A 26207-nucleotide genomic window follows, 5' to 3' on the forward strand; every position below is an offset into this window, starting at 1 on the left:
ATTGATCAGCATGTGGGAATATGATATCGTTGCAATCACTGAGACATGATTGAAGGAAGGACAGGACTAACAGCTCAGCAATCCAGGGTATAGAAGCTTCAGTCGCAATACAGGGATATAACAGAGGTGGGGACGTTGCATATTGACAAAGGAAATTATCATTACAGTAATGAGGAAGGATGTAATGATGCAGTAATAGGGCAACAGGTGACTCAATGGTTAGCACTGTTGCCTCACAGTGGTTTTTGTTCTGGCCTTGGGTTACTGTCTGTGTGGAATTTGGACATTATCCTCATATCTGTGAGGATGTTCGTCAGGTGCTTCCTCAGTCCAAAGAAGTGCAAGTTAGTTGGATTGGCTGTGCGAAATTGCCCCATAGTGTCCAGAGTTGTGCAGGCCGGGTGGGTCATCCACGTTAAATGTGGGGTTACGGGGATTGGGTGGGGTGTGGATGCTTTTCAAAGAATTGTTGCAGACTCTATGGGCCAAATGGTCTCTATTTGCATTGTAGGGATTTTATGATTGTATGTCTAAGAAAGGTGTTGAAATGAAGCCATCTGGGTAGAGCCAAAAAGCAAAAAAGTGGCAGTTATTTTGTTGGGATTACACAGTCAAAGGGAGATAGAAGAGCAGATATGTAGGCAAATCACAGAATGGTGTGAGAGCAACAGGGTTAAAGTTGTATGGGATTTCAACTTTGTGAACATTAACTGGGATCGTCTTGGCGTGAAAAGATTAGACGGTGGAATTTTTAAAGTGCATCCAGGAGAGCTTTTAGTACCGTGTGTAGATAGCCCTACTACAGTGCTTAACCTAGTCCCAGGAAATGAAGACAGTCAAGTGGTGTAGGTTTCAGTGGGTGAATATTTTGGGAGATAGTGACCATAACGCTGTAAGTTTCAAAGTCATTATGTAAATGGGTAAGGTTTGTGCAGAATTTAAGTGGCTAAATTGAGGAATTAGTGTTTGAATTTAGACAGACTTTTTTTTTTCTGTCAATGTATCATACATTCACGGAGTTTGGATGCCGCTGGCGTTGCCAGGATTAGTTATTCATCCATGATTTCCCTTGAGAAGGTGATGATGAGCTGACTTCATAAAACAAAGGAGTTGATCTGGTGGAGTAAGATGATCTGGTGTATCAGAGTAAGATGAGGTAGGAGGGGAATTACAGAATTTTGAAGTAGTGACAGCAAAGGAGCAACATGTAGCTCCAAATGAGAATGATGCATGATTTTGAAAGGGTATTTGCAGAGCATGGGGTTCCAGTGTTTCTGCTGTCTGAGACCTGAGTTGGTGAAGGTCATAAGTTTGGAAGAATTCCTGTTGAAGGAACCTTAGTGTGTTGTTGCGGTACATCTGGCAGGTGGTGAACTACACAATGATAATGGAGGCTTTGATATATGGGGTGCTTATCAAGTGGGCTGCTTTGTCCTGGACAATGTCAATCTCCTTGACTATGTTTTGAATTCCATCAACCAATTTAATATCTGAAATTGAAACACATGGGGCTACCATGGGCTGAAATGACCTATCATAGACTAAAATGACTTTTAAAATAAAAAAGACTAAAACACTGCAATCAAAAGGCCTGTTCCGTCACCTGACCTTAAATGGCAATGTAAATTAGACAACAGACCACTAAGCTAAAATGATCATTTGGTGTCTGTGGACACTAAAAAGGCTCTTTTCTCCTATTTTTCTTTACTACGTTTAGACTGTTAACATATTGGAAGAGAAAAACATTACCTGCAAGTATTAAATTTGTACACCATGAATTCAGACACGGAAATACACCAACAAGCTTGTATTTCAAGCAGCTGGTGGTAGAAGAGAGGAGTTGGATTTTTGACTGCAGGGATGAAAAGCTGAGAGGTCTCCCCCCTCTCTCTCTCTCTCTCTCTCTCAAAGCCACATTATGGATGCAAATTAGAAAGCTGGAAAAGTCAAAAATTAACTGCAACATTTATAACTGTTCATATTCGAGGGCACCAACTCAACCATAATCTCCGGGTAAAATCTTGCATTTCAAGGACATTCTGAGGACTTTAAGCTGTCTGTTCCTTTTTAACTTTGTATGTGTTTGTGTCCACGTGATTTCACAGAGCGCATGTACTTGATATCAGGTCTCAATTACTTCTCTCAGGGCTGACAAGTAATAAAATTGTTCTGTTCTTCCCTCAGGAAGACCTTTATATTTAGCTTTGTGCATTTACATTTGTTCACTGTATTTTACTTGGAGTGATTTGATCTCTTGTGCTAAGAATAATCTAAACCTAGTTTTGTAGCCAAACTTTGAGGTTGAGAAGAGAGAAGCTGATACATCCTTGTAGCAGTGGTCATTGCTTGGCTGTTTTGTGAGAGAAATAGAATATAAAGAGATACACCAGTATGATGCATTTATAATGTCTGAATATATCATTGAGACCAAGGAGCATATTATTCAGCAGCTGGGAATGCTTGATACTGGATACCCATGTGAACATGTGTTCGATTTTTGCACTTTGTTTCCCTTGAGTACAAAATTAAATCCTTAAAGTAGGAGGGCTGCATATTTACTCTCTTTCGCAGTGTCGTTTTTTTTTTGCCACCAGCACTATTGATACTGTTTCAACCGGAGGCTTTTTTTTGTAATGAAGGACTGACTGCTGTCTTTTAATTAATCATTTAAAACCACTGTGACAGCAGTGAGCAAATAAAAAACAAATTGGTCTTCACTGTGGCTTTTTGAGCATTGAGCAGTGGAGGTGATTTCAATATTTTCAATAATATTTTAATAGTCATTGTGTTTAAAGTTTTCTGATTGGTTGCACAGGCAAATGAAAAGTTCCAGCTTCTGAAGGGATTTCTGGTCTTGAGGGTTAATCTGAAATGACCCTGTGAAATTATGTAAAGTAATGAGCAATGAAGGACCGTGATATTTTTTATTTTGCTAGTGCATTGTCAGCTGTCTAAAAGACAGCAATTCTACAGTTTATTTGCTTTCTTCGCTGACAATAAATATGCACAATTGACTGAAAAAGAAACATAATTATACATTTGTTCTTAAAGGTTGGCTGTGATTTTGGTATGAGAATGATAGGTTTTGCTCAATTATATTACTTTGATTTATTCAAGCCACAAAAAAAAATGGAAAAGCAGATTACTGGTTTGTAAATAAACAGCTGACACCCAATCACAAAATTATCTGGATCACAAAATTATCTGTTCCTCCTTCCTTTATTTTAGTAGGCTCAGTTTGAAAGGGACAACACCAGGATCTGACTTGGTATTGAAAGAGCTTGGTTAAAACATGAGGTAAAGGTGAATGGTAAATTCCGTCAACAAGTCTGCTTTGTTGATTTGTTCCTACTTGCTCATCTGGTGTTTAACACCTCTTGACTACCATCACAGCTGTATTTTGAACCTCCTGCTGTTTCCAACTCTGTAGCCTTTTTCTGAAAGAGTACTTCAGAAGTTGATCATTTTTTGAGTAAATGGTTTTCCTTTTTTTCCGAAATCTGCTTCTTGAAACACTTTTTCAACCATTTAAATCTGCTTTCCAGCCTCAGTTACTTGTATGTTTTAAGATTATGACTTTTGTTTTGTTTTGGATCCTACCTCAATGTTCACTTTTTTTTGTCTGCAGTGTTTTAACTGCTCTATTCTTGTCTCATAGTTGGTCATTGTACGCTTAAGATATATTAACTTTGATGTTCTTGCACCCTATCCAAGGTATAAATGCATGTTTTGAATCTTACTGATGAAACGATGTGGTATTTGGAGTGAAATCTATCCATTGTATTATAGAGTCTTAGCATAATCTCTGATTACTTGGGATACAGTTTATACCTCATTAGTGTTTGGTGGTGTTGGGGTTGGGATGAGGTGGGGGGAAGGGGGATGTGGGGAGGACATGGGTATTGGTTGAAGTGATTATTTATCAGGAGGTGTGTGGTTCCTGGGGATTCCTCTGCTTTTCTATCCCTGCCCTGATTATGTTCCTTGACGGGAATGGATGGCTAGTTGAGTCCCTCAAATGCTCACATAAGGGCCTCATTACATTAGCATTGATAGTCATCCAGCAGTAGGCAATGGAAGTGCCACGCAACTGACACAAAATGCCACCCCTGTCCCATTTTTTGCAGATGGATGGGGGAAGCCATCGAGTGGCATTTTGTGGAAGTCTGAGGAAGGAGGTTAGCTGCAAGGGCAGAGGGTGTGATCTCAGATCATCTTCCCGGTGCTAATCTCTTGACCCAGGGCTCAGTGCCTTTGGACCCATCCAAGAGGAGAATGAAAATAACCTGATGCCAAAATCTCCAGCCCACCCGTAATAAATAAATACATAATTGAGGGGCAGTTAAGCATGTTAAAAGCTCAGTTCATCCTGATAATTCACTGTCAGTTGTATATTTTGTGTGTGGGGTTTGCTGGAATGGGTGTCTGAATTGTTTTTAAATGGTGATTGAAATAATGGGAAGGAAGAGGTTTCTATCTTTTGGAGGGTTTCCCTTGCCACCAAGTCTAAATCACTGAGAAAATGGCACCTTCACCAACATGTTCTTTAAAACATACCCCCTACCCCTCATGACCTCTCCGAGTTGCAAAAGGAATGTATCCTCATTGCTACTGACTTGCTTCACTTTGGACCTCCCTATGGGCATGCCTACAGTCCAGTCAGATCTCACTATGGAACTCTGATGTTTCTGCGAATGTTGGAGATACTAGCCAATCAGATTGATTTGTATTTCCGTAGAGTGGGCTTCCTGTCAGTGAGGGGCAGAATCCCACACATTCTCGGTGTTCATCTAGTTAATCTTCTCTGTACCAGCTCTAATGCAATAAGTATCATGCCTTTAAAACAATAGCTTCAATTTTTTATTCTAAAGCCCAAAGTGAATGACCTCCCTCTTGCCCATATTATATTCTATCAGCCACCTTGTCACATGGTCACTTTCTGTTTGTATCTCTGTGCAGTCTGTGTCCTTCTCACAGCTTATATTCTCACCTAGCTTTCTCAGCAAGCTTGGATACATTACTCTCTGCCTGTTCATTTCAGGAATCAGTATATGTTGCAAATTCCCTCCCTAATGGCCTTGTGGGTCTACCTCCAGCACATTGACTACAGCAGTCCAAGAAGAAAGCTTAGCACCACCTTCTCAAGGGCAATAGTGTTGGGCAATAAATGCCGGCCAGCCAGCGATGCCCAAGTCTCATGAACTTTTTTTAAAAAGAGCTTGGTAAGCTCAGTTGGCTCGTTTATAATGCAGAACGATTCCTGTACAGGCTGAGGTAACCATGGAAGCCTCTCCCCTTACCTGAGGCAAAGTGACCCACCAGGTAAACCACCACAAGTCATCTCTCTCTAATGAGAGAGCAGCCTAGGGTTTGGTAGGTCTCTTGTAACTTTACCTTTTCCTGTATTGTAAATTGATCATGAGGCCGCAGCAATCATTCCTGCAATGCTCAACTAATTGCAGCCTGCTAACTTGAAGTTGTCCATTTATTCACATTCTTTGATGTTTGTCCACTAATTAATTCTTTCATTATGTTATTCCAACTCCATAAACTCTCTTCTTGCATATTTAACATGTTGTGAAGCCATGTTAAATGCCATTTAAAGATCAGTACATTTACTGATTGGGTTGATGAAAAGCAATTAAGTGCAAGTTCAGAGAATTTCCAATAAATTTTCCAAATTATATTTCTCTATTGTAAAACCATATTGACTTTGTCCGATAGTAGTAGTGTATTAGTAGAAGTGTCTCCACTTTTTGAAGCAATACAAATAGTCATATAGCCCCATTAAAGACTTGGTTTCCCCTCTTCCTTCCTTCCCTGTATGATTGATTAGGATTATGGACAAGTCTGGAACACTGTGGTGAGAGTGTGCAGTCATTATCCCAGAACTGGTTGGCATTTGAAACTAGAACATGGATCTAGGACCAAATGCTGGATGTAGGCATTTTGAGGTTGGATTGCATTTGCCTCAGTGAATTGCCTGAGTGCATCTGGTAGTGTTATAGAACTTTTGGTTTGTTTAAAGTTCTCTGTAACTGCACCTTGGCTGAGTGGTAGAACTCCCATCTGTTACTTAGAAATGAGAGAGTTTAAAACCCACTCCAGTAACTTGAATATGTAAGTTGCTAGAGACTGAGGTGCATCTATGGTGGTGTTCATGTTCCAGGCTTCCAAAACATTCAGGAAATTGTAGTGCAATTGGGTACTACCACAATTTATATTATTCTATATTTCTTAAGCGTTTTTCATCCCTTAGACACTTCTTAAAAAGTTCTGGTTATAGCTCAACAGTCCACAATCCAGTTGATGGCATTCACCACAATACTGGACTTTGGTTAATTTTTTTTTTTGTTGCGATCACTTGGCTCATGCATGACTTTTCTGTCCAGAAGAACCAAAGTAAGTGTGGATCTTCATTTCTACGGACTGGGGCATATGAATACGTATGTATTTTGACATTATAATGAAATAGAATTCGAGGAAAATGCAAAATCATGGAATAAATTTTGCTTTGTGAGTATAATCACACATTCAAAATTTAAGAAAGTAAAACTAAATCTTTGCTCATATTTTAGTTAATTTTGAATTCGTACTCATTCAAATGGTTGAATTCGGATTCTTAAGTATGTCTGTGTGGGTTTCCTCTGGGTGCTCCGGTTTCTTCCCACAGTCCAAAGCTGTGCAGGTTCGGTGAATTGGCCATGCTAAATTGCACGTCGTGTTAGTTGCATTAGTCAGGGGTGAATGTAGGGGAATGGGTCTGGTGGGTTGCTCTTTGGACGGTCTGTGTGGACTTGTTGGGCTGAAGGGGCTGTTTCCACATTGTCGGGAATCTAAATAAAATTAAAAGTGCCCTTTTTATTCTGTGCATGGATTTAGGCAACAAAGTGTCTGGACAGGCCATTGTTGACCTTGAGGGTTTGTTTACTCTTGAGACTTCCAAGCTAGTTGAATTATAAATCCCATTGTAAATAAATAGAAAAATAAATTAAATCTGTACCTGGTGGCACTACTTCTACCTGGTTTTATTGTCATCTATTCAATGGAAGACACAATATTACTTAAAATGGTTTTTCTTACTCTTCCCACACCATTCTCTATGATGTCTCTCGAGGAACTACCCTCTGTGTCCTCATAATTCTCATTGATAAGCTGAATCTGAACAATGTCATCCAAAAGCAATGTTAGATTTCATATGTGCACTGGTGATACCTGCTATCGCTTCTCCTTTCCCAACTCCATCATTGTTTATAAATCATGAAACTGTTTCTCCAAAATCCACTGTGAAATGAGCAAAAACATCTGCCAATCAGGTGTTGGGAAGGCTGTTTTCAGTCCTTGTTCCAAGCTCCCATTCTCTTGCTACTAATTTCATTCTTCTTCCTGCAAACTGAGAGTAAACCACACTGCTCACTGCCCTGATGTCTGTGTATTAATTTCAATATGTCTGCATATCTGTATGTGTATTTCCACTTCCATAATTTCACTTAACTTCACCTCTATCTTGTGTCAACTTTTGCTGAAACCCTTATTCCTTCCACTTTTACTTTGACTCTAGAGTTGTTCAATAGGATTTTGATGCTTGATGATCAGGTCATTATATTCACCACTATCCACAGCACTAAAGCTGAAAAGTAATGCAGTGCACTCTGACAACTATCAAAAGATAATTTTAGCAGCAGCACCCAATAACCACACAGCATCTTTTTGAGGAGTAACAACAGAACTTTTGTTTTCCTGAAACGGTGGCCTCTTTACCATATACCTTAATACAATGAGGCCACATTTCTTTTAATCTTGAAGATTTTTTTCCCCTGCAGGATTTTCCACTTTAAATGTTGATATGGATTGCTAAACTGAATAGGCCACCACAATTATGAAGAATGTCTGTTCCCACCAGACCAGTGACTGATCTGCCACATGGTGCTGGTTCTGCACGTGGTGAGCGGTAAACATGTTGCATGACATTTGTTTTAGACTTGACTATTACAGTGCCTGTGCTCAGTGTCTTGGTCCCTGAGCAACATCTTGATTTATCCCTGCTTTCAAATCTGACTGCGCCCTCATCTCCCTCTCTCCCTCTCTCCCTCTCTCCCTCTCTCTCACCAGCCTCACTATCTGCTGGAATATTGCCATTCCTTTCATTTTAACCTCTTAAGCAAACCTGATTTTAATTGTTCCACGTTGGGGGCATTTGAGGGAATGGGCAGAGTCCCAAGTCTTGGAAATCCCTCCTTGAACGTCCCGAACATGTATTCTTTTTATAAAACACCCTTAAAATCCACCTGTTCCTCTCAGCTTTTGGACATCAGCCTTTATACTTTATTTCATGTCGAGCACCTTGTGAGGTTTTGTTACAGTAATATGCTGTATAAAAACAATTTTTATAAAATGGCCTTTTAATTCTCAATACTGAAGCAAAGTGAGTGATCGAAGCCAATTTTGCTTTTGTAATATGTCAGGTTTGATATGGTGAATATATTTGTATTTCACATCTTGTCAGTACTGATCTGACCCATTTGGTCATTGATGCAGACGGGACCTGCCATTGGCTGCGCTGCTTCCAAGATTCCTGATTTTTGTCGTTTCGATTATTGAGGCATTGCCAAAATATTTGACCATGAAATTTTGACTTGAGGTTTGATTGGAAGAACGTAATAACCCAATTCATGGTGTACGTTATTGATAGTGTAGTTCCAGGAAATTCCAGATCTTAGTTTCCTGACCTCGATGACCATATCTTGGGGAAGTTGGGCGGAGTGCTGCACAATCAGGGAGGCCACTTTTGGATAGAGTGGCAGTGATTACATGAGCAGTGGGGAAGGGTTGTTTTAACTGCAATTGAATTCGCATCTTTGAATTAATTGGCTAAATCTGCAAAACAAAATTATTGCTTTTTTTTTGTGTGAACATTTATGATGTTCCTTAAATAGTTCTAAACGTTTTGCATGTGGTGGAACTCCTAAAGCAAAACTTCAAGCAACTGACTCTCAACAAAAGGCAAAAAGAAACTCTATTATTGAGGTTTATGATTTGCAAAACATTAAGAAAGGTGTTTTCTCTTTGTTTAACTCTATCCCACAGAAAGTAGCTTCTGGTCTGAGTGGATTGCAGTGACGCTGCTGATGGTAGCAATGTAGCCTGAAAGGTCAATGTTCAAAAAAGCCTTGACATAAATTGATGTGATTTATATTGTGGCTTAGAAATACAGCCTCTGTGGGTCAATTGTAACTTTTAATTTGCTCATATTGGCCAGGCTGCTAGCACAGTGATATATGGAAGGTTTAGTGTTGAATGACTTGCAATATTGTTTTTACTCAGGAATTGGTTTGTTAGAGATGCAAGGCCAGCTTATTTATTTTGAGTCAAGGAGAGAGTTGAAGCATTGTAGAACCTTTAATACAAGAGAAGGAAGCCAATTAGTATCCCACGTTGAAGAGCCTGTGTTGGCACTTTGCTACAACTATATAAATTAGGCCTTCACTCCAGCTGTTTTCCATATAACCCGACAAATTAGTTATTTTTAATCTGTTTCTTTGACCCTTTATAAGTCCTTTGGTAATATAATGTTGTAGTGACAGTATTTTGACATTATCACAATGAATTAGTAATAGGTTTTTATGTCATTAGGATAATTACAATTTATTATACCTTCTGGACCAGATCACAACATCTAATTGGTTGAAGTGCTATTCTTAGCTGAGAATAGTGAGACGTATTGACAGAGCTAGACTGTTACCTACGTATGATCAAATTCTTGACCTGATCAAAATGTTGTTCCTTGAAATATTTTGAATTTAATTATAATTGAATTACATAATTGAAAGATTTTTGTGTTACCCACATTTAGTTTTCAGACCAGTTCAAAAATAGTTCAGAGTTAGTTCCTGATGTTCTGAATTTGTTCCATTTTAAATCAATGGGGCTGATTTGGAAACATCGGAGGAGTTGCACCACGTGTGGTTTTAGCAAAGTTACGGTTGTGAATGAGTAACAGACTTCCTTTAACACCGAGGAATGGATCAAAATCAAGATTTGGAAATTTTAACCTTCTTTGGTTAGTTTTGTTTTTTTTTGAGAAAAAAAATCCCCAAATGCAGCTGTAATATGACAGCAGAAAGATCAAGAAGCTTGAAAGTTTTTTTTTGTCTTGGGTTCCAACAAGTTATATGTTGAACACAGCATGAGTGGTCAGCTAAGAAATAGCCTCCTGTGAGAAAGGGCTTTGTTTGACAGGACGATTGGTCAATGCTTGCAAGGGATTAGTGTCAACAGGTAGTCTTTCTAGGATCTAAGCTAACAAAAATGACAAGAATGTTTTCAGAAACCTATCAGAATAATTTTTGAATGAGAGAATGTCTCCGGTGCAGCAAAGAGTTTGTAGGCAACTAGTTTTTGTTGTTGCAGATTAATTAGAAATAATGTTCATGCGATAAATCAATTCAAGAAGTGGGCAAGTCACATTTATTTATTTGTTTCTTTTTTTGAGGAGAGTTGGAGGAATGAGAAGTAACTTGTACTTACTAACTGTGAGATCAAGCAGCTTAACAATTTGTAGCCACCGTTCACAATTCACCTCTGTAGAGACTGGAGAAGCATGTGAGCTCGTGTGTTAAAGATATGACATGCAGTTCATTATAATAATGGTTCCTACCTTTGGGCAGTCAAACAAAGAAGTAGAAATGAGAGGCTTTTTTGGCATTTTTCACATGACATCTATGCAACAACTGCTATTTTTACCTTTATAAAATTTCGCTGCAATTTGATTCAATTTAGTCTTGTCAATTTCTTTTAATAATTAAGTTATGTTCTTTCACTCTTGCAGGCAGCTGATACAAAGCCCAAGGTACCGGAGGAATGTCCAGTGGGAGCAGTTCCTGTGCCTCACCTGAAAACACTTGCTATACTTTTACTACTGGACTTTGTACAATGACCATGTGGACCCAGTGTTTCCTGACTATACTCATCGGTACAGCCACTGTAACTGGTAAGTTATTAAGTTAAAAATACAATATAACAATTTGGAGCTGAAGTAGAAAATTATGTTGTGGTTATTTATAAGTTAAAGAGAAAATCATGTTGACGGTGATTTGACAACTTATTTGGCTACTTAGGTTCGTCACTCCATTAATCTGCATCTAGTTTTGTTAGATTATCCTGGCTTTGGATGGAGCTATGTTAAGAATTATCCTATCCAAATGTGCAATTCCTTGAATTTCAAATAGAGCAAACCATAAAAAGCAAAGTTAAACACAAATAGAATCCCAGTATCTGAATTTTGTGGGTGAGATTGCTGTGCTGTTTGCCCTGATTGTCACTGCTGGTACCATACAGTATCTGCTTCCTCAGATATGCTATTGTTTAGGGTAAGGGTTGTTTGACATAGTGTGCTGCTACTAATCCTCCTTTGTCTCTATTGTATCTTGGGCATATCGAATGATCAGTGATTGATGGCAGAACACTGAGTCTTAGCAGTAGAGGTATTTGTTTTAGTTAACACGGTGGTTTACTCCATGGTAGCCTGACAATTTAGGCATAATTACTAGGACTGTTGTGAGCTGTATCGGAAACCTGTGCTCCCTATGAGGCTAGTGTAGAACTTCAAACTCTACCCAAAGATTGTGCGATATCTTCAGTGTGAATGGAGTTCAGAACAACTCAATTTAAGTTTTTCAGAACCACTACTTTACACAATAGTTGCCAATGTTCAAGGACTCTTTCTAGCCCACAGATCATTGTTTGCACGTTGCTACCGTCAACTATGCTTAATGGCCTAATAAAAAATAGTAGGACTTTAGGTGAGAAGTGTTTGATGCAGGCGGTACTGGCTGAAATCTACTGACCAGAAAGTGTTAGGCTTTCTCTTCCAGTCTGTGCTCAGTTAGCTAGCCTCAACAGAATGGGATTAGGAGTGCTACAGTTGCTGATTTGTTTGAGGAATATGATGTATATCTGGAAGGAGTGTGGTTATCTTTTTATCATTCATTCTGGAGATGTGTGCTTTCCTGACTGGGCCAGCATATTGTCAATCTTAGTTGCCCTTGAAAAGTTCAAGGTGATCTTCCTTCTTGAATCATCGCAGTCTATTTGGTATAGGTGCAAAGCTGATATGGTAGGAGTTTCAGGAATTTGACCAAGTAATAGTGAAGGAAGTGTGATAAATTTTTAAGAGTATAGAACATAAAAACTAGGAGCAGGAGTAGGCCATCTGGCCCTTCGAGTCTGCTCCGCCATTCAATTACATCATGACTGATCTTTTTAATCGCCTTAGCTCCAGTTACCCACTCTCTCACCATAACCCTTAATTCCTTTACTGTTCAAATAATTGTCTATCTTAGCTTGAAAAAACCTTTCAATGAAAAAGCCTCAACTACTTTATTGAGTAGGGGATTCTGCAAGTTCACATCACTGGGTGAACAAGCTCCTCCTCAATTCAGTCCTAAATCTACTACGCCTAATTTTGAGTCTGTGCTCTCTGGTTCTAGTTTCTAGGTCAGAATGGTGAATCATGTTTCATCACACAGATTGTCACTCACAGAGGAAGATTACAGATCGTCTAGGGACTGCTCTGTGAACCAGATACAAATCAGGAACTTTTTTTCCTGTGTTGCATAATTTAGTCAGTCGATAAACTAAGTGATGTAATGGGAGAGCTTCTCTTTGTTTAAATCCCCTCCAGTTGTTCCTTGAAAAGTTTGCTATGACGAAGCAGGTTTTTTTGTAACTTGCAAAGCCAGCCTTCTAGAGTTGAACATCCAAACCATGTCAGCCTTGCCATATGCTTTTAACGTTTTGAATTTAGAATTTGGTATCTTATTGTTCTGGTTCTCATAATGCCGGAGGAAACATCACAGAAGCGCTTCACAGGAGGCTCCCAAGCACTGAGGATGTCACCTAGACAGGGGACGATACGTCTGCAACACAAATTCTCACCTCGGTGAACAGAACCACAACAACGAGCACCCGAGCTACAAATCTTCTTACAAACTTTGGTACCTTATATTTGGGCATTCACAGCAGCTCTTCACCGGGGCATAATTACATGGATGAACAAAACCAGTAAGTGGTATAACTGGTGAATCACAGAGTTTACAATAAGGCAGCACATGCAAACATGATTGAAGAGTCCCTTTGATACCAGTGGGATTAAAGTAGAAGACCCTTGATACAATACTTTATTTAGATTAGAGGTTGATGGGTTTTGCTTTTATTTGCATTCCTGGAGAGAGATCTCATGCTACTTATGTGTGTCTTCACTTCATTAAATAAGAAACTGCTCAGTTGCAGTATTTTGCATGCTGCAGATACCTAACTAGAGGTCATTTTCAAGAATTGTTTTCGATGTATAATGACTTGTATCATATCTGGGTGCATAATGAGGATAGTTGACACTGACTTCAGAGGAAACTAGGTACTTGTTAGATATGATTTAATGCGGAAAAATGGTTGAAATTTGGACAAATAAAGAGTGAGTGAGGACTGCAGATGCTGGAGATCAGAGCTGAAAAATGTGTTGCTGGAAAAGCGCAGCAGGTCAGGCAGCATCCCAGGAGCAGGAGAATCGAAGTTTCGGGCATAAGCCCTGAAGAAGGGCTTATGCCCGAAACGTCGATTCTCCTGCTCCTGGGATGCTGCCTGACCTGCTGTGCTTTTCCAGCAACACATTTTTCAGCAAATAGAGTGGCCATCGCAGCTACATGGCAAATCCTTAAAATGGTTGGAGCAGCAGAGAGACTTCAGAGTTCAGATATGCAAATCGTTCAAAGTGGGAGGACACATTAATAAAACTTGGAAGAATTTGCAATTGGCTGGGTGTTGTAAGTGTACTTGAAGAGTGCAAAACCAAAACATAATGCAAACTAGACAAGTGTATGGTCAGGTGGCTATGAGATTATTGTCAGTGTATGTTTCCTGTATTTGAAGAAAATCTCAAGACTGTGGAAGGAGTGTAGATGGGATTCACCAGCATGAAACCATGAATAACTGAGTGCTGAGCAGAGATTTTTGCCAGTTTGTGGTCTTTCCATTAGAGCAAGGGAGGTCGAGGAAGCATGATCAAAAATTTCAAAATTATTCATATTTGCCACTGATTACTGCATTATTAACCATACAGTTTAAGAGCATCATGATCAGATTAAATCGAGAATTGCGCAGGAATATTTTAATGCAAAGGTTAATAGAATATGGAATGTCCCAAAAGAAACAGTGAATGGTATAGAATCCCCAAAACATTTAAGTGGAAATAGGTGAATATCATAAGCTGTGGGGAGAAGAATAGAGTTATTATACCAAGTAGGAATGCTATAGGATTGAAAAACATCTTCCTTCTCTATTGTAAGCAATCTGTGATTTTATGTGACAATGAATCCAGCATCATTTAATCTTAATCTAATAGAGCTGTCATTGTGGTGCAAATGTGCTGTGGTGGCAGTTTGAACAATTTTTTTTTTGGAACAGGTAATTCAAGGAATGGAACTCACCTGATAAACCCTTGCTGATCCCAAAACAGAAGAATTGCAAGTCGCTGATAATATCAGTTTGTTAATTGGCAGCTGAATCAATGAGATGCAACACTCTGTTGAGGGGACATGAACCTCCCTTTACTTAAATTCCAGTCGACAATAGCAACATGTAATTCACATGCAGTGTTTGAGAATGCAAAAGCTGATTGGCTGAGCGTTGCCACGGTTAAGCCCCATTAAAGTTCCTCATATCAGATGCCCTGAAGCATGATTGGTTGGCAGGCAATCACTGTCTGCTGTGTGGGTAGCAGTGCTTGTCCTTATGTTTCAACTACAGTTAGCATATTTTATTGGTTTGATTGATCTGAATACTGCAAAACACCAGAAAAACAAAGTAACTAAATCTGTGCTTCGGTAGTTGCAATAAAATCTACTTGTGGTGTCCCAGGCAATTGAGGGTCGTGAGCCCATTTGAAGGACACAACCAGCAATTTATCTAATTTCTTTTCTGATCAACCTGTCTGTACTCATGTTACTACTTCACTATGGGAACTTGAGATCTGGATAGCAGCAAGGTTACAAAACAGCAGGATGATAAATGAAATCTGGAGAGAAAGAACAGAATAAATTGTTTACTTTTCATTGGCACTTGATTACAGAGGAATATAAAGTCCATCAGTGAAGTGTGTATTCAATGTCATAAAATCTTTGACTTCTTATTGATCCTGCTGGACTGCTTTTAGATTTGTCAGGCACTTTGCTAAATAAAATTTGTATTTTGGTCTCAGTGGAGAATTTTAGAATCAGTTCAATTGTTGAAAAGTGAAAGGCATCAAAAAGGCCTCCTGAAAATACCAAAATGATGGTAGTGCGTTGTTTTTTAAGCAGTCAAACTAATGCAGCAGTTACAACAATTACAATGATCTGTTCACATTGCTGACTTCTTTTTCTATGAATACATTTTTAGATTAGATTAGATTCCCTACAGTGTGGAATCAAGCCCTTCGGCCCAACAAGTCCACACCGACCCTCCGAAGAGTAACCCACCTCAACCCATTTCCCTCTGACTAATGCACCTAACACTATGGGCGATTTAGCATGGCCAGTTCACCTGACCTGCACATTTTTGGACTTCATGCAATTATTCTCTTTCTGTATTTTGTAACTAACTAGCTGACCTTGAACATCTACTGTCCCCTTTGCCTACACAAATGTCACAAGGGTGGCTTTACCTAATTTCATCTTGCACAGAAATTACTTCTTGAGTTATTTTTTTGATGTCATCTAGCAATTTTTAAAAATTCATCTGTGGGTTGTGGTCAGTTAAGAATCAACCACATTGCTGTCGGTCTGGAGTCACATGTAGGCCACAGCAGGTAAGGATGCAGTTTCCTTCTCTGAAGGACATTAATGTTGATTAGATTGTTGTGGAAGCAACCACTTTATTTATTTTTAAATGGCCTTGTTGACTTAGGAAGTTCTTCTGGCTGTTGAAAAGAATATTTTGCTGTAGTTAGAATGGTAACTCGAGAAAAGAGCATTTGTTTTTGTTTTCATGAAGTTTGGTAAATCTCTCATTACATGTATTTGTTGCTGTAGTCTTGCATAGCGATCACCTTCTGGTTCCCCTGTTAAAACAATGAGATTTTGAATTTTTGGACTCAATATGTTACATGCTGACAATCCAAATTAGAGGCTAAATCATAAAGTTGTAGGTCATTTAAGGTAGATGTGGTACATCCATATGGCATAGATCTCTACGGACCACAGAAAATTTCCTATTTAATGCCTATTTTCTAAATTGTAGCAACTGTAAATAATCCAGTTGTGATACAGTTTCCCTGTTTAGCATTTTTAGATGAGAAAGGGTAATACTCTCCAAATTGATGATTTTTCACCTTTGTTAAAATCTGCACAGGGTCTATGTACAATGTTTAGATCAGAGTGGTGCTGGAAAAGGACAGCAGGTCAGGTAGCATCCGAGGAGCAGGAAAACCGATGTTTCGGAGGGCTTTTGCCCGAAACATCGATTTTCCTGCTCCTTGGATGCTGCCTGACCTGTGCTTTTCCAGCACCACTCTGATCTAAACTCTGGTTTCCAGCATCTGCAGTCCTCACTTTTGCCTGTGTACGATGTATTCAAAGATGTTTTAGTCAAAGTCACCTTCAGCAGATAACTCTGTTTTCTGGCACTGCTTGTGAACCAGGATGAGAGGCAATGTCACCCCCACCCTACCCCCATCATAACCATCTTTATCACCACCAACACAATCATCATCACAAAACAAGACTTCCATTTTGGTTGCTGTGTCTTTCCTCCTCACCCTGTTTGCTCAGTCCCAAATTCCAGTTTCCACTCTGTTGCAAATCCATTGGGGATGCAGTTTCCTGCTGCTGGCTTTTCTCCCCTGTCTGCATGCCTTCAAACAGGCTGGAAGTAATTGGAAAACAGAAGATCATCATTATAATGAGATCCTGCTGTTTAGATTTAGCAGAACCTCTTTAACACCAACTCCTTAGGTTTTCCGAGCACTACTTTGTTTATATCTGGGCTAATATGCTTAATCAAAGAGTAATGCAAGTATCAGCAAAATATTTCTCTAGAAATTGTTTAAAGAACCAGCATAATGTGGGGGGATATAGCTTTGTGCTGATTGCCTTCGACAGGGTTCCCCATGGAGACTGGTTAACAAGGTTAGATCTCATGGAATACAAGGAGTACTAGCCATTTGGATACAGAACTGGCTCAAAGGTAGAAGACAGAGGGTGGTGGTGAAGGGCTGCCTTTGAGACTGGAGGCCTGTGACCAGTGGAGTGCCACAAGGATCGGTGCTGGTTCCACTACGTTTTATATTATACTTTTATTATTAATAATTTGAACAAAGGAGGTATAGTTATTACACCAAAATTGGAGGTGTAGTGGACAGTGGAGAAGGTTACCTCAGAGTATAACGGGATCTTGATCAGATGGGCCAATGGACTGAAGGGTGGCAGGTGAAGTTTAATTTATTTAAATGTGAGGTGCTGCATTTTGAAAAGGCAAATCAGAGCAGGACTTATACACTTAATGGTAAGGTCCTGGGGAGTGCTGCTGAACAAAGAGACCTTGGAGTGCAGGTTCATAGCTCCTTGAAAGTGAAGAAGGTGTTTGGTATGCTTTCCTTTATTGGTCAGAATATTGAGTACAGGGGTTAGGAGGTCATGTTGCGGCGGTACAGGACATTGGTTAGGCCACTGTTGGAATATTGCGTGTAATTCTGGTCTCCTTCCTATCGGAAAGCTGTTGTGAAACTTGAAAGGGTTCAGAAAAGATTTACAAGGATGTTGCCAGGGTTGGAGGATTTGAGCTATAGGGAGTGGCTGAACAGGCTAGGGCTGTTTTCCGTGGAGCTTCGGAGGTTGAGAGGTGACCTTGTAGAGGTTTACGAAATCATGAGGGGCATGATTAGGATAAATAGACAAAGTCTTTTCCCTGGTGTCAGGGAGTCCAGAACTAGAGGGCATAGGTTTAGGGTGAGAGGGGAAAGATATAAAAGAGACCAACGGGGCAACGTTTTCATGCAGAGGGTGGTACGTGTATGGAATGAGCTGCCAGAGGAAGTGGTGGAGGCTGGTACAATTGCAACTTTTAAAAGGTATTTGGATGGGTATATGAATATACTTTCTCCTAGAAGATTTTAACCTACTGCAAATCCTCTACTTGGATGCTGCCTGACCTGCTGCGCTTTTCCAGCAACACATTTTCAGTTCTGATCTGCAGTCCTCACTTTCTCCTGGGTATATGAATAGGACGGGTTTGGAGGGATATGCTGGCAGGTGGGACTAGATTGGGTTGGGATTTCTGGTCAGCAAGGATGGGTTTGATCGAAGGGTCTGTTTCCATGCTGTACATCTCTGAGTCGAAAAGGCATCTGGATAGGTATATGAATAAGAAAGGTTTAAAGGGATATGGGCCAAGTGCTGGCAAATGGGACTAGATTAATTTAGGACATCTTGTCAGCATGGATGAGTTGGACTGAAGGGTCTGTTTCCATACTATACATCTCTGTGACTCACTTTTCTGAATTCACTGTTTGGACTGGATTTATATATCACAAAGATCATTGAAGGTCATAGGGTAGGTGGAAAAAGCAATTAATAAAACAGTGCTTAGCTTTATTAATAGGAACAGAAAGTCCAAGAACAAGGAGGTGAACCTGTATCACTCATGTATTAGACTGCAGTTGGGGTATTGTGTCCTGTTGTGTGGGTCGTATTATAGGAAATATCAGAATGCATTGGAGAGAGTGCAGAAGCAGTTTACAAGAATGGTTCCAGGAATGAGAAACTTCCGATATAAGGATAGATTAAAAGAGGTTGGACTCTTCTCTTCAGAAAAAAGGCTAAGATGTAGTTTGATAGTGATTTTCAAAATCCTGAGTAGGCTGGGTCAACAAGTTAGGGAGAAACTTCACTCCTAAAACCAAGAGAAAAAGGGGGCATAGATTTGGAGTGGTGTGCAAAAGAATAAGAGTGGTGTACGAGAAAACTTTTGTGCATAGTGAGTAGTTAGGGTATGGAATATACTTCCTGGAAATATGGTGGAGAGAGGTTCTACAGAGGCATTCAAGAGATATTGGATGATTGTTCAGAAAGAAACAGTGTGCAGGGATATGGGGGAAATGTCAGGCCATTGGAACTATGTAATTATTGAGGGGTTGGTACAGGCTGAATGGCCTCCTCCTACACTGTAACAATTGTGGGTCTGTGGTTTTATGCCTTGGCTGAGACATGATGACTGTAGCAAAACTTGGGAATAGACTCACAGTCACTTACAGCACAAAAAGACACCATTTGGCCCATCATGTCCATACTAGACTGTACTAATCACACTTTTCAGATTTTCATCCATAGTCCTGGACGCTTTAGCAGCATAAGTGAATATCTAACTACTGCTTAACTGTGTCAAATTGTTTCCGTGAGTTTCGGCTTGACTGATCTTTCAGGCAGAGAGTTACAGGCACTCATCACCTTTTGAGCAAAACCATTTCTCCTCAATCTCCTTCTGGCCTTCCAACTCTATTTCAGTCCCCAGGGTGTAAGTATGCTCGCTGAGCTGGAAGGTTTGTTATCGGATGTTTCGTCAGTATGCTAGGTAATATCATCAGTCAGCCTCCAGTGAAGTGCTGGTGTTCTGTCCTGCTTTCTATTTATGTGCTTTGTTCTGTTTAGGGGGGTGTTATCACTGCTGATTCTTTTTCTCAGAGGTTGGTAAACAGGGTCCAAATTGATGTGTTTATTGATGGAGTTCCAGTTTGAATGCCAGTCCTCTAGGAATTCCCGTGTGTGACTCTGTTTAGCCTGTTCTAGGATGGATATGTTGTCCCAGTTAAAGTGGTGTCCTTCCCCTCTCACCAGTATCCTTACACACAGATGAGGAACACCAGCGCTTCACCAGAGGCTCACTGATTATGTTACGTAGCATAGTGACGAAACGTCTGAAAACAAACCTTTCAGCTCAGTGAGCAAACTTGCAACCTGAACTTCAATCGCCCAGTTACTAATCCCTCTACTAATGGAACAAGTGATTGCCTGTGCCCCTCATAATCTTATACTCCTCTCTCAGATCCCCTCATAACCTTTGCTGCTCCAAAGAAAACAACCCCAGCCCATCAAATCTTTCCAATTAGCTCAGATTCTCCAGCCCAGGCAGTTGTGCTTGGAACTCTCTTTTGAACTCTTTCCAGCGCAACCACATCCTTCCTGTAACATAGTGCTTGAACTGAATGTAGTACTGACTGAGGCCTAATTGGCATTTTATCCAATTCCAAGATAATGTCCCTGCTCTATACATATTCTATATCATTGACTAATAAAGGCAAATATCACATATAAATCTTAACCATCTTACCTACTTGTTCCGGGATCTGCATCATGCTTCTGACTGTCAATACCTTCCATAGTCCTACTATTCATAATATAATACCTTCCTTGTTAGCCCTCCCGACGGGTTATACCTCACACTGTTCCAAAATGTGCTAAATTAAAAATCACACAACATTAGGTTTTTGTCCAACAGGTTTATTTGGGAGCACTAGCTTTCAGAACATAAAGTACATGTAAGTAGGAAATAATTAACGTTAAAGTAACAATCTCTGATGGACCATAAGGCCAGCTGTTGTGTAAAATCGGAACAGTCACAGAGATGTCCTTTAGCTTGGAATTAAGGTGGAAGCTTGACTCGATTCGCTCTGTGTGCGAGATCATTTTCTTCTTCACCTTTTTTCTGTTACCCCACCCACCTACGCTGCTGTATACGTGTCTGATTCTCATGTGTTCCTAACTCTCTTCACGAACATACCGTCTATTCCTGCCTTCATTGTATCCATGCACTTACTCCTCCTTGACAAGCTTTCCCTGATGCCACCTAACAGACCATCTCTTTTCCTGTTCTACCCAGTACTGTTAACATCAGTTTCATTCAAGGGTCTTCTTTTAAAGTTTTGCTACAAATGTTTAACAGAGAAATTCGTATACTTTAATGAGTCTCATCCAAGGACATTTATAAGGTGAATGGCTGGCATGGTTTTCATGTTGAGTCTCTGCCACTTGATGCTCAGATTTTGCCTTGAATTTAGTACTCGGGTAGGATGGTGAAGATTTGGTATAGCATATTGGCAGCAAAGTAGAAGGAATTGAATAACCATGGAATGTTGAGAGCCTGGTCAGAAAGTACTAGTAGCATTGCTGTTGTCAGCAGCTTGAAGTGCTCACACAATTGGTGTCTTCATTCTCTCACCCAATGAGGTGGTCCAAGCTTTTATTTTCCATCAGTCCATAGTTGTGGTCTTGCAATTATCTTTTCCAATTTAATGTAAGCGGTTCAGATTCTCATCAAGCTGTGCTTCAAATATGAAATATATGGGAACCAGATGGGGTTCACGTTAGCATATTTATTTTAAAATAATTAAATAAAATGTGTTCCATATGAAATGAAAAACAAAGCTGTATGGGTTGTTTATTTTAAGATTCTGATATTTAGGTTTAGAGTTTGGGTGCTAATTTCTACGACTTGCTTCATGTGTGGCTCCTTCACATTCTTGGGTACTGTTCCTATTGATTTTGCTGCTGAAATCTTCACCCATGCCTTTGATATCCTGTTTCATTATTCCAGTGCTCTGTTGGCTTGTTTCCCAACTTCACCCTTTTATAAATTTCAGCTTATTCATAATTTGTAGCATCTTCCATTCGTCCAATGTCCCTGTGGCTGGCCTGCATTGACTTGTGGTTCAGCAATGTCTCTTTTTTTTAAGAACACATGCTTGTTTTGAAATCCCTTCCTGGTCCAACTCTTGCAGCTCCACAATTTTGTAAGATCGCTTTGCTGCTTTAACTCTGGCCTCTTATGTATCCCTGACTTCAATTATGTCATCACTTGGTAATCTTACCTTGAACCTCTCTGGTTTAAACTCTATAATTCCCTGTCTATTCCTTTGTCTCCTCTCTTAAGATATTTCTTAAAACCTACTTCCCCTGATTTTATATTAGTCATGTGATTTGCTCGAAGTATATTTGCTGTGAAGTATATTGAAATGCTTTTCTTAAACTAAATAAGTGAATTAAATACAAGTAGCTATATAATGTTGGTGTATGTGGTCAATTTTCCAGGAAAGCAGACTGGTGTGATTTGCACTTTTTTTTAAGCATCAATGTGTCTCGGATTTTGAGCTTCGCTTTTGCTGTTTTATCATTTATTAAACACAGCAAAGGGGGTAGCTAAAAGCAACATTTAAAAGTAATGGATAACTCATGAAACCAAGCCTCACAGTATTGATGGCACAGGAATTTGAGATGTTTTATTCAGATGGCAAGAAATTATTGACTCCTCCATCTGAGTGTGTAGAATTATCACTACAATGCTGTACTGTACTGGCCCATATACCTGAATCTTTGTTTACTGTTAAAAGGATTGGAGACTGAAATTATTGAGCAGAAGGAAAGAAAGCACCAGCTTTAAAAATGAGTTAATAATATGTCTAAAGCTGACCTCCTGCTGCTTGATTGATATCACTCAGAGCAATGTTCCATTTGTGAACGTCACTTGTGGCTCAGCTTGATGGAGTAAAAGTGTTTTGTTTCATAGTTATTGTTACGATAACCTTTGTTCTGCAGGGACTGTACATTGGACAATCTTCCCTTTCTAGTATTTTGGAGTTAGTCTTCCACTCATGGCCATCTAAGCATCTTTTGGTTGCTCAAATGTCTTAATGAGTGCTGTTTTCTGCTTGGAGAAGAGAGTGATATTTTAAAAAAAAACTTTCATGACTGTTAGTGGCAGAATATATTATCAGGCCACATGTTAGTGCACAAACTATGTTGTAATAACTCCAATCATTCTATTTAGTGAGAATTAGCCGAATGCCAGCAGGACCTTAATTTGCAGATGCTCAAAAAGGATTTCAAAGTTTGTAGGAAGTGTTATTATACAGGCGAATAAGATGTAGTCAAATTCCCTGTTATTTCTGGAGATAACTACAAAGTATAATTTTTCATTATGATTTTTAAAAAATTTTGTTACTGTAAATAGTCACTTATATATTTGACATTGAAACTCTTAAGTGCTTTTGATGCAATTTAAATACAATTATCACTATACACAGCATCTCGTAAATAAGATATTTAGACTCCAACAAACTTGTCTGGAAGAAAAGGTAATTTATTGCACGGTTAAGTAATGCACATGATATTGAGGAGAACATTCCTCTGTTAAGTGAATTGATGGAGAATTAATTAGTGTGTTATCTTAAAAGTGTCTAGGGTGCTGTCTAAACAGGTTGATGTAAAGACACAATTTGATCACTTGTCTTGTGTGTTCCCATGCCCTTTTTATTATAGGCAAGGTTTTCAAATGGAGGTGATTCTTGATATTAGAAGTATTGTGATTAGGATTCAGTATTGAGTCAAAATACTGCCTTAAACCTGATTTTGAAATATAAATCTCAGAGCAGAATGTGGTGCAAATTGAACTGGACGTAGTTAGTCTCCCAACTGTGTTGTACTCCAATAATAGTTGTTGTAGTTTTAGTAAAAATCAAGTCTGACTTGTCCTAAAGTGGATTCAGACACTAGCTCCCAATCATTGTAGTATTGGAGTCAGTTTGGGCTGTAACATCCATTTATATTGCACAAGTGGTCCGTTGCTGCAAAGCTGAAACCATGTTGTACCACTGATAATTCTGTTGTATGAACACTTCCGAAGACTTAGAAAAGCTTCCATGTGGTGACTGTCCTTCAAATGTAAGGGCATGCAAAAGAAGTGAAAGGAATATCTCATAATGAATACGAGTTCACGCAAACCAGGAGTTATAAAAGGGGTTGGTTTCAATACGTGACAAGGTGTAGTAAGTAAAACCACTTGGGGTCATTGAATGTTATGATAATAAGGCAAGTTGTGGTTAAGTAAAAGAAGAAACTCATAGTTAGAAGTGAGAAACAAAATGCAGTAAAATTTACATTATTTCCTTAACAAGATTCTTTTAGTTTGACCAAAAAGGTGACTGCCCTCATCCATACTAAATTACGTCAGGCTTGAACAAACCTATGCAGGTCATGATTTGGAGTTGCTGGTGTTGGAGTGGGGTGTACAATATTAAAAATCACTCAAAAACAGGTTATAGTCCAACAGGTTTAATTGGACCCACTAGCTTTTGGAGCGCTGCATCAAGAATGGGCTTATATGCCCGAAACGTCAAATCTCCTGCTCCTCAGATGCTGCCTGATCTGCTGTGCTTTTCCAGTGTCACACTTTTCAATTCTAATCTCCAGCATCTGCAGTCCTCACTTTCTCCTGATTTCCAGAAGCTACAGTTATCTCAGTGGGGTCATCTGAGTTCATGAATTACTTAATAACTGATAGAGTCCTTTAAAGGGTCACCTGCCTTTTGATATGGTGTTTCTGAATAGAAGTTTGCTTTTATAAGAGATGAAACGTCTGAGATTTTGTGAATAGCTGATTATTGTTAACATAATGATTACTGCATTTAATTTTTGAAACTTTGAGATTAAACAACGTGATTCCTGAGGTCTACCTTTGGTGGACATTGGTTTGGAGGATATAAGTGTCAAGCATGGTGAGTAGTTTGCTGTGAATAGATGAAAGTGACGGTGATGATGTATAAGTGGTAAAAAATGACTAGAACAGTTGGAGCTGGGACAAATGAAAATAAACATGCTTAAGTTGAGAAAGACAAATTTCAGTTAAGATAGGTGGCTAGCTTGTGTAAATCAGACTAAAAGGCTGACCGGCAGAAATGGGCAGTCTTTTTTTACAAACATGGAATGGCTTGATTGCAGAATGGTTTTGATCGGGTCCGCTCTGACAGAAAGACAATTAAGCCAACCAAAGTCATGGTGCCTTGGATTTGAAGGAATAAACCAAGGCCACTGTCAGACTTTGTCCAAAGATGCAAAGAATCTAATTCTAGGGGAACTCTGAAACTCTCTTCCCTTTGACACTATAACTCACCATGTGTAGAGCCAATTGACATTTTCATGCTTGATTTGATGCCCTTACTGAGTGAAAATGTAAATAAATGGAATGAAGATATTGTAATCGAGTTCATCTCAAGATTAACTGTAATCTCGTGGAAACTTGAAAGCTGAATGGACCATTGCTATTCCTATCTTGTGATGGATGTGACTGGCTACCCACAATGACAGCTTACAATAAGCTAAAACACACTGAAATTCCTCCCTAATGTTCAATCACATTTGAATAAAATTTCACGATAGCTACTGAATATCACAGCCAATGTTTTTTTAAACCCTTGCTAATTATAGTTATATCGGAATTTGTCAGAGTTTGTAATAGCCTGTAAGCTGGAACTTTCTTCTCTTTGAAAATCTGGATTTAAATTTATTACCTGTAACCTTCACTCTGTTTTTAGCCAGGTAAAATTATTCAGCTTTTGGAATAAGTGCCTGGAAGTAATCAAACTCATTAGTTGAGTTTAGCACGACTGTCCAACCACTTGAATCTATAGAGGACTACTCCTTGGTAATGTGCAACATTTTTGCCTCTTCAGGTGTCTAAGTGGTTTATATTGATGCCCCAACAATGGAGATTGATTTTACAAGGGTAGACTAACCTGTCCTGAATCTTAGCAAGAACCACTCTCCCTGTGCTAGTTCAAAGTCTGCTATTCAAACAATGGGAATTGTCATAGGCACTTACTTGTGACTGTTTCCCATCCTTTGATACAAAGGATATCTGCTGGTTGATCTGAAAAGTATCTGCCTGTTCTTCTGAGCACATTTATGAGGGTTAGGCCTGTGGACTGGGCCATGCTTATTATCAAGATGTGCAGTGGTTTGCCATTGCCTTTGCAGGTTGCCTTATCAGAAGACACTGTTGGTTACTACTCCTGCTATTACCACCACTCAGCATATGTCTTGGAAGCGTTGATAGACTGACAATCAACCTGTTTGACTACATACCATGGCCAACAAGCCCTGGTATCTGTCTTGAATCCTAAACCTCTGGCTCAGAGTGAGTGATGCTATGTCAATGCCACAAGATCCCCTCCCAAACTGTATCTCAAAGTTATATGAACAAAGCTATAATGAAACAATACGGAATATAACCTCAGTAATATGTTAAAGAACTTCAAGTAAACGCATCTTTTGACTTCAGTCATACTCCGGCCTCTCCATCAAATATTTCCAGTACATTGCTGACTGCATTGATGTAATTTTCTGTTCCTG

General features: G+C 39.3%; 1 protein-coding gene across 15 annotated transcripts in view; it reads left to right on the top strand.

Moving 5' to 3' along the window:
• Positions 1-26207, top strand: part of LOC140490074 (adhesion G protein-coupled receptor L3-like) — a 652730-nt gene that overhangs the window by 210410 nt on the left and 416113 nt on the right. For all 15 annotated transcript variants that reach the window (XM_072589074.1, XM_072589083.1, XM_072589073.1 and 12 more), the window contains exon 3: positions 10829-10990. In XM_072589074.1, the coding sequence (XP_072445175.1) occupies positions 10861-10990 (130 nt within the window). In that variant the 5' untranslated portion in view covers positions 10829-10860. The remainder of the gene's footprint in view (positions 1-10828; positions 10991-26207) is intronic.

Source organism: Chiloscyllium punctatum, chromosome 2, assembly GCF_047496795.1.
Source record: "Chiloscyllium punctatum isolate Juve2018m chromosome 2, sChiPun1.3, whole genome shotgun sequence".
In the NCBI taxonomy this organism is placed as follows: Eukaryota; Metazoa; Chordata; class Chondrichthyes; order Orectolobiformes; family Hemiscylliidae; genus Chiloscyllium; species Chiloscyllium punctatum.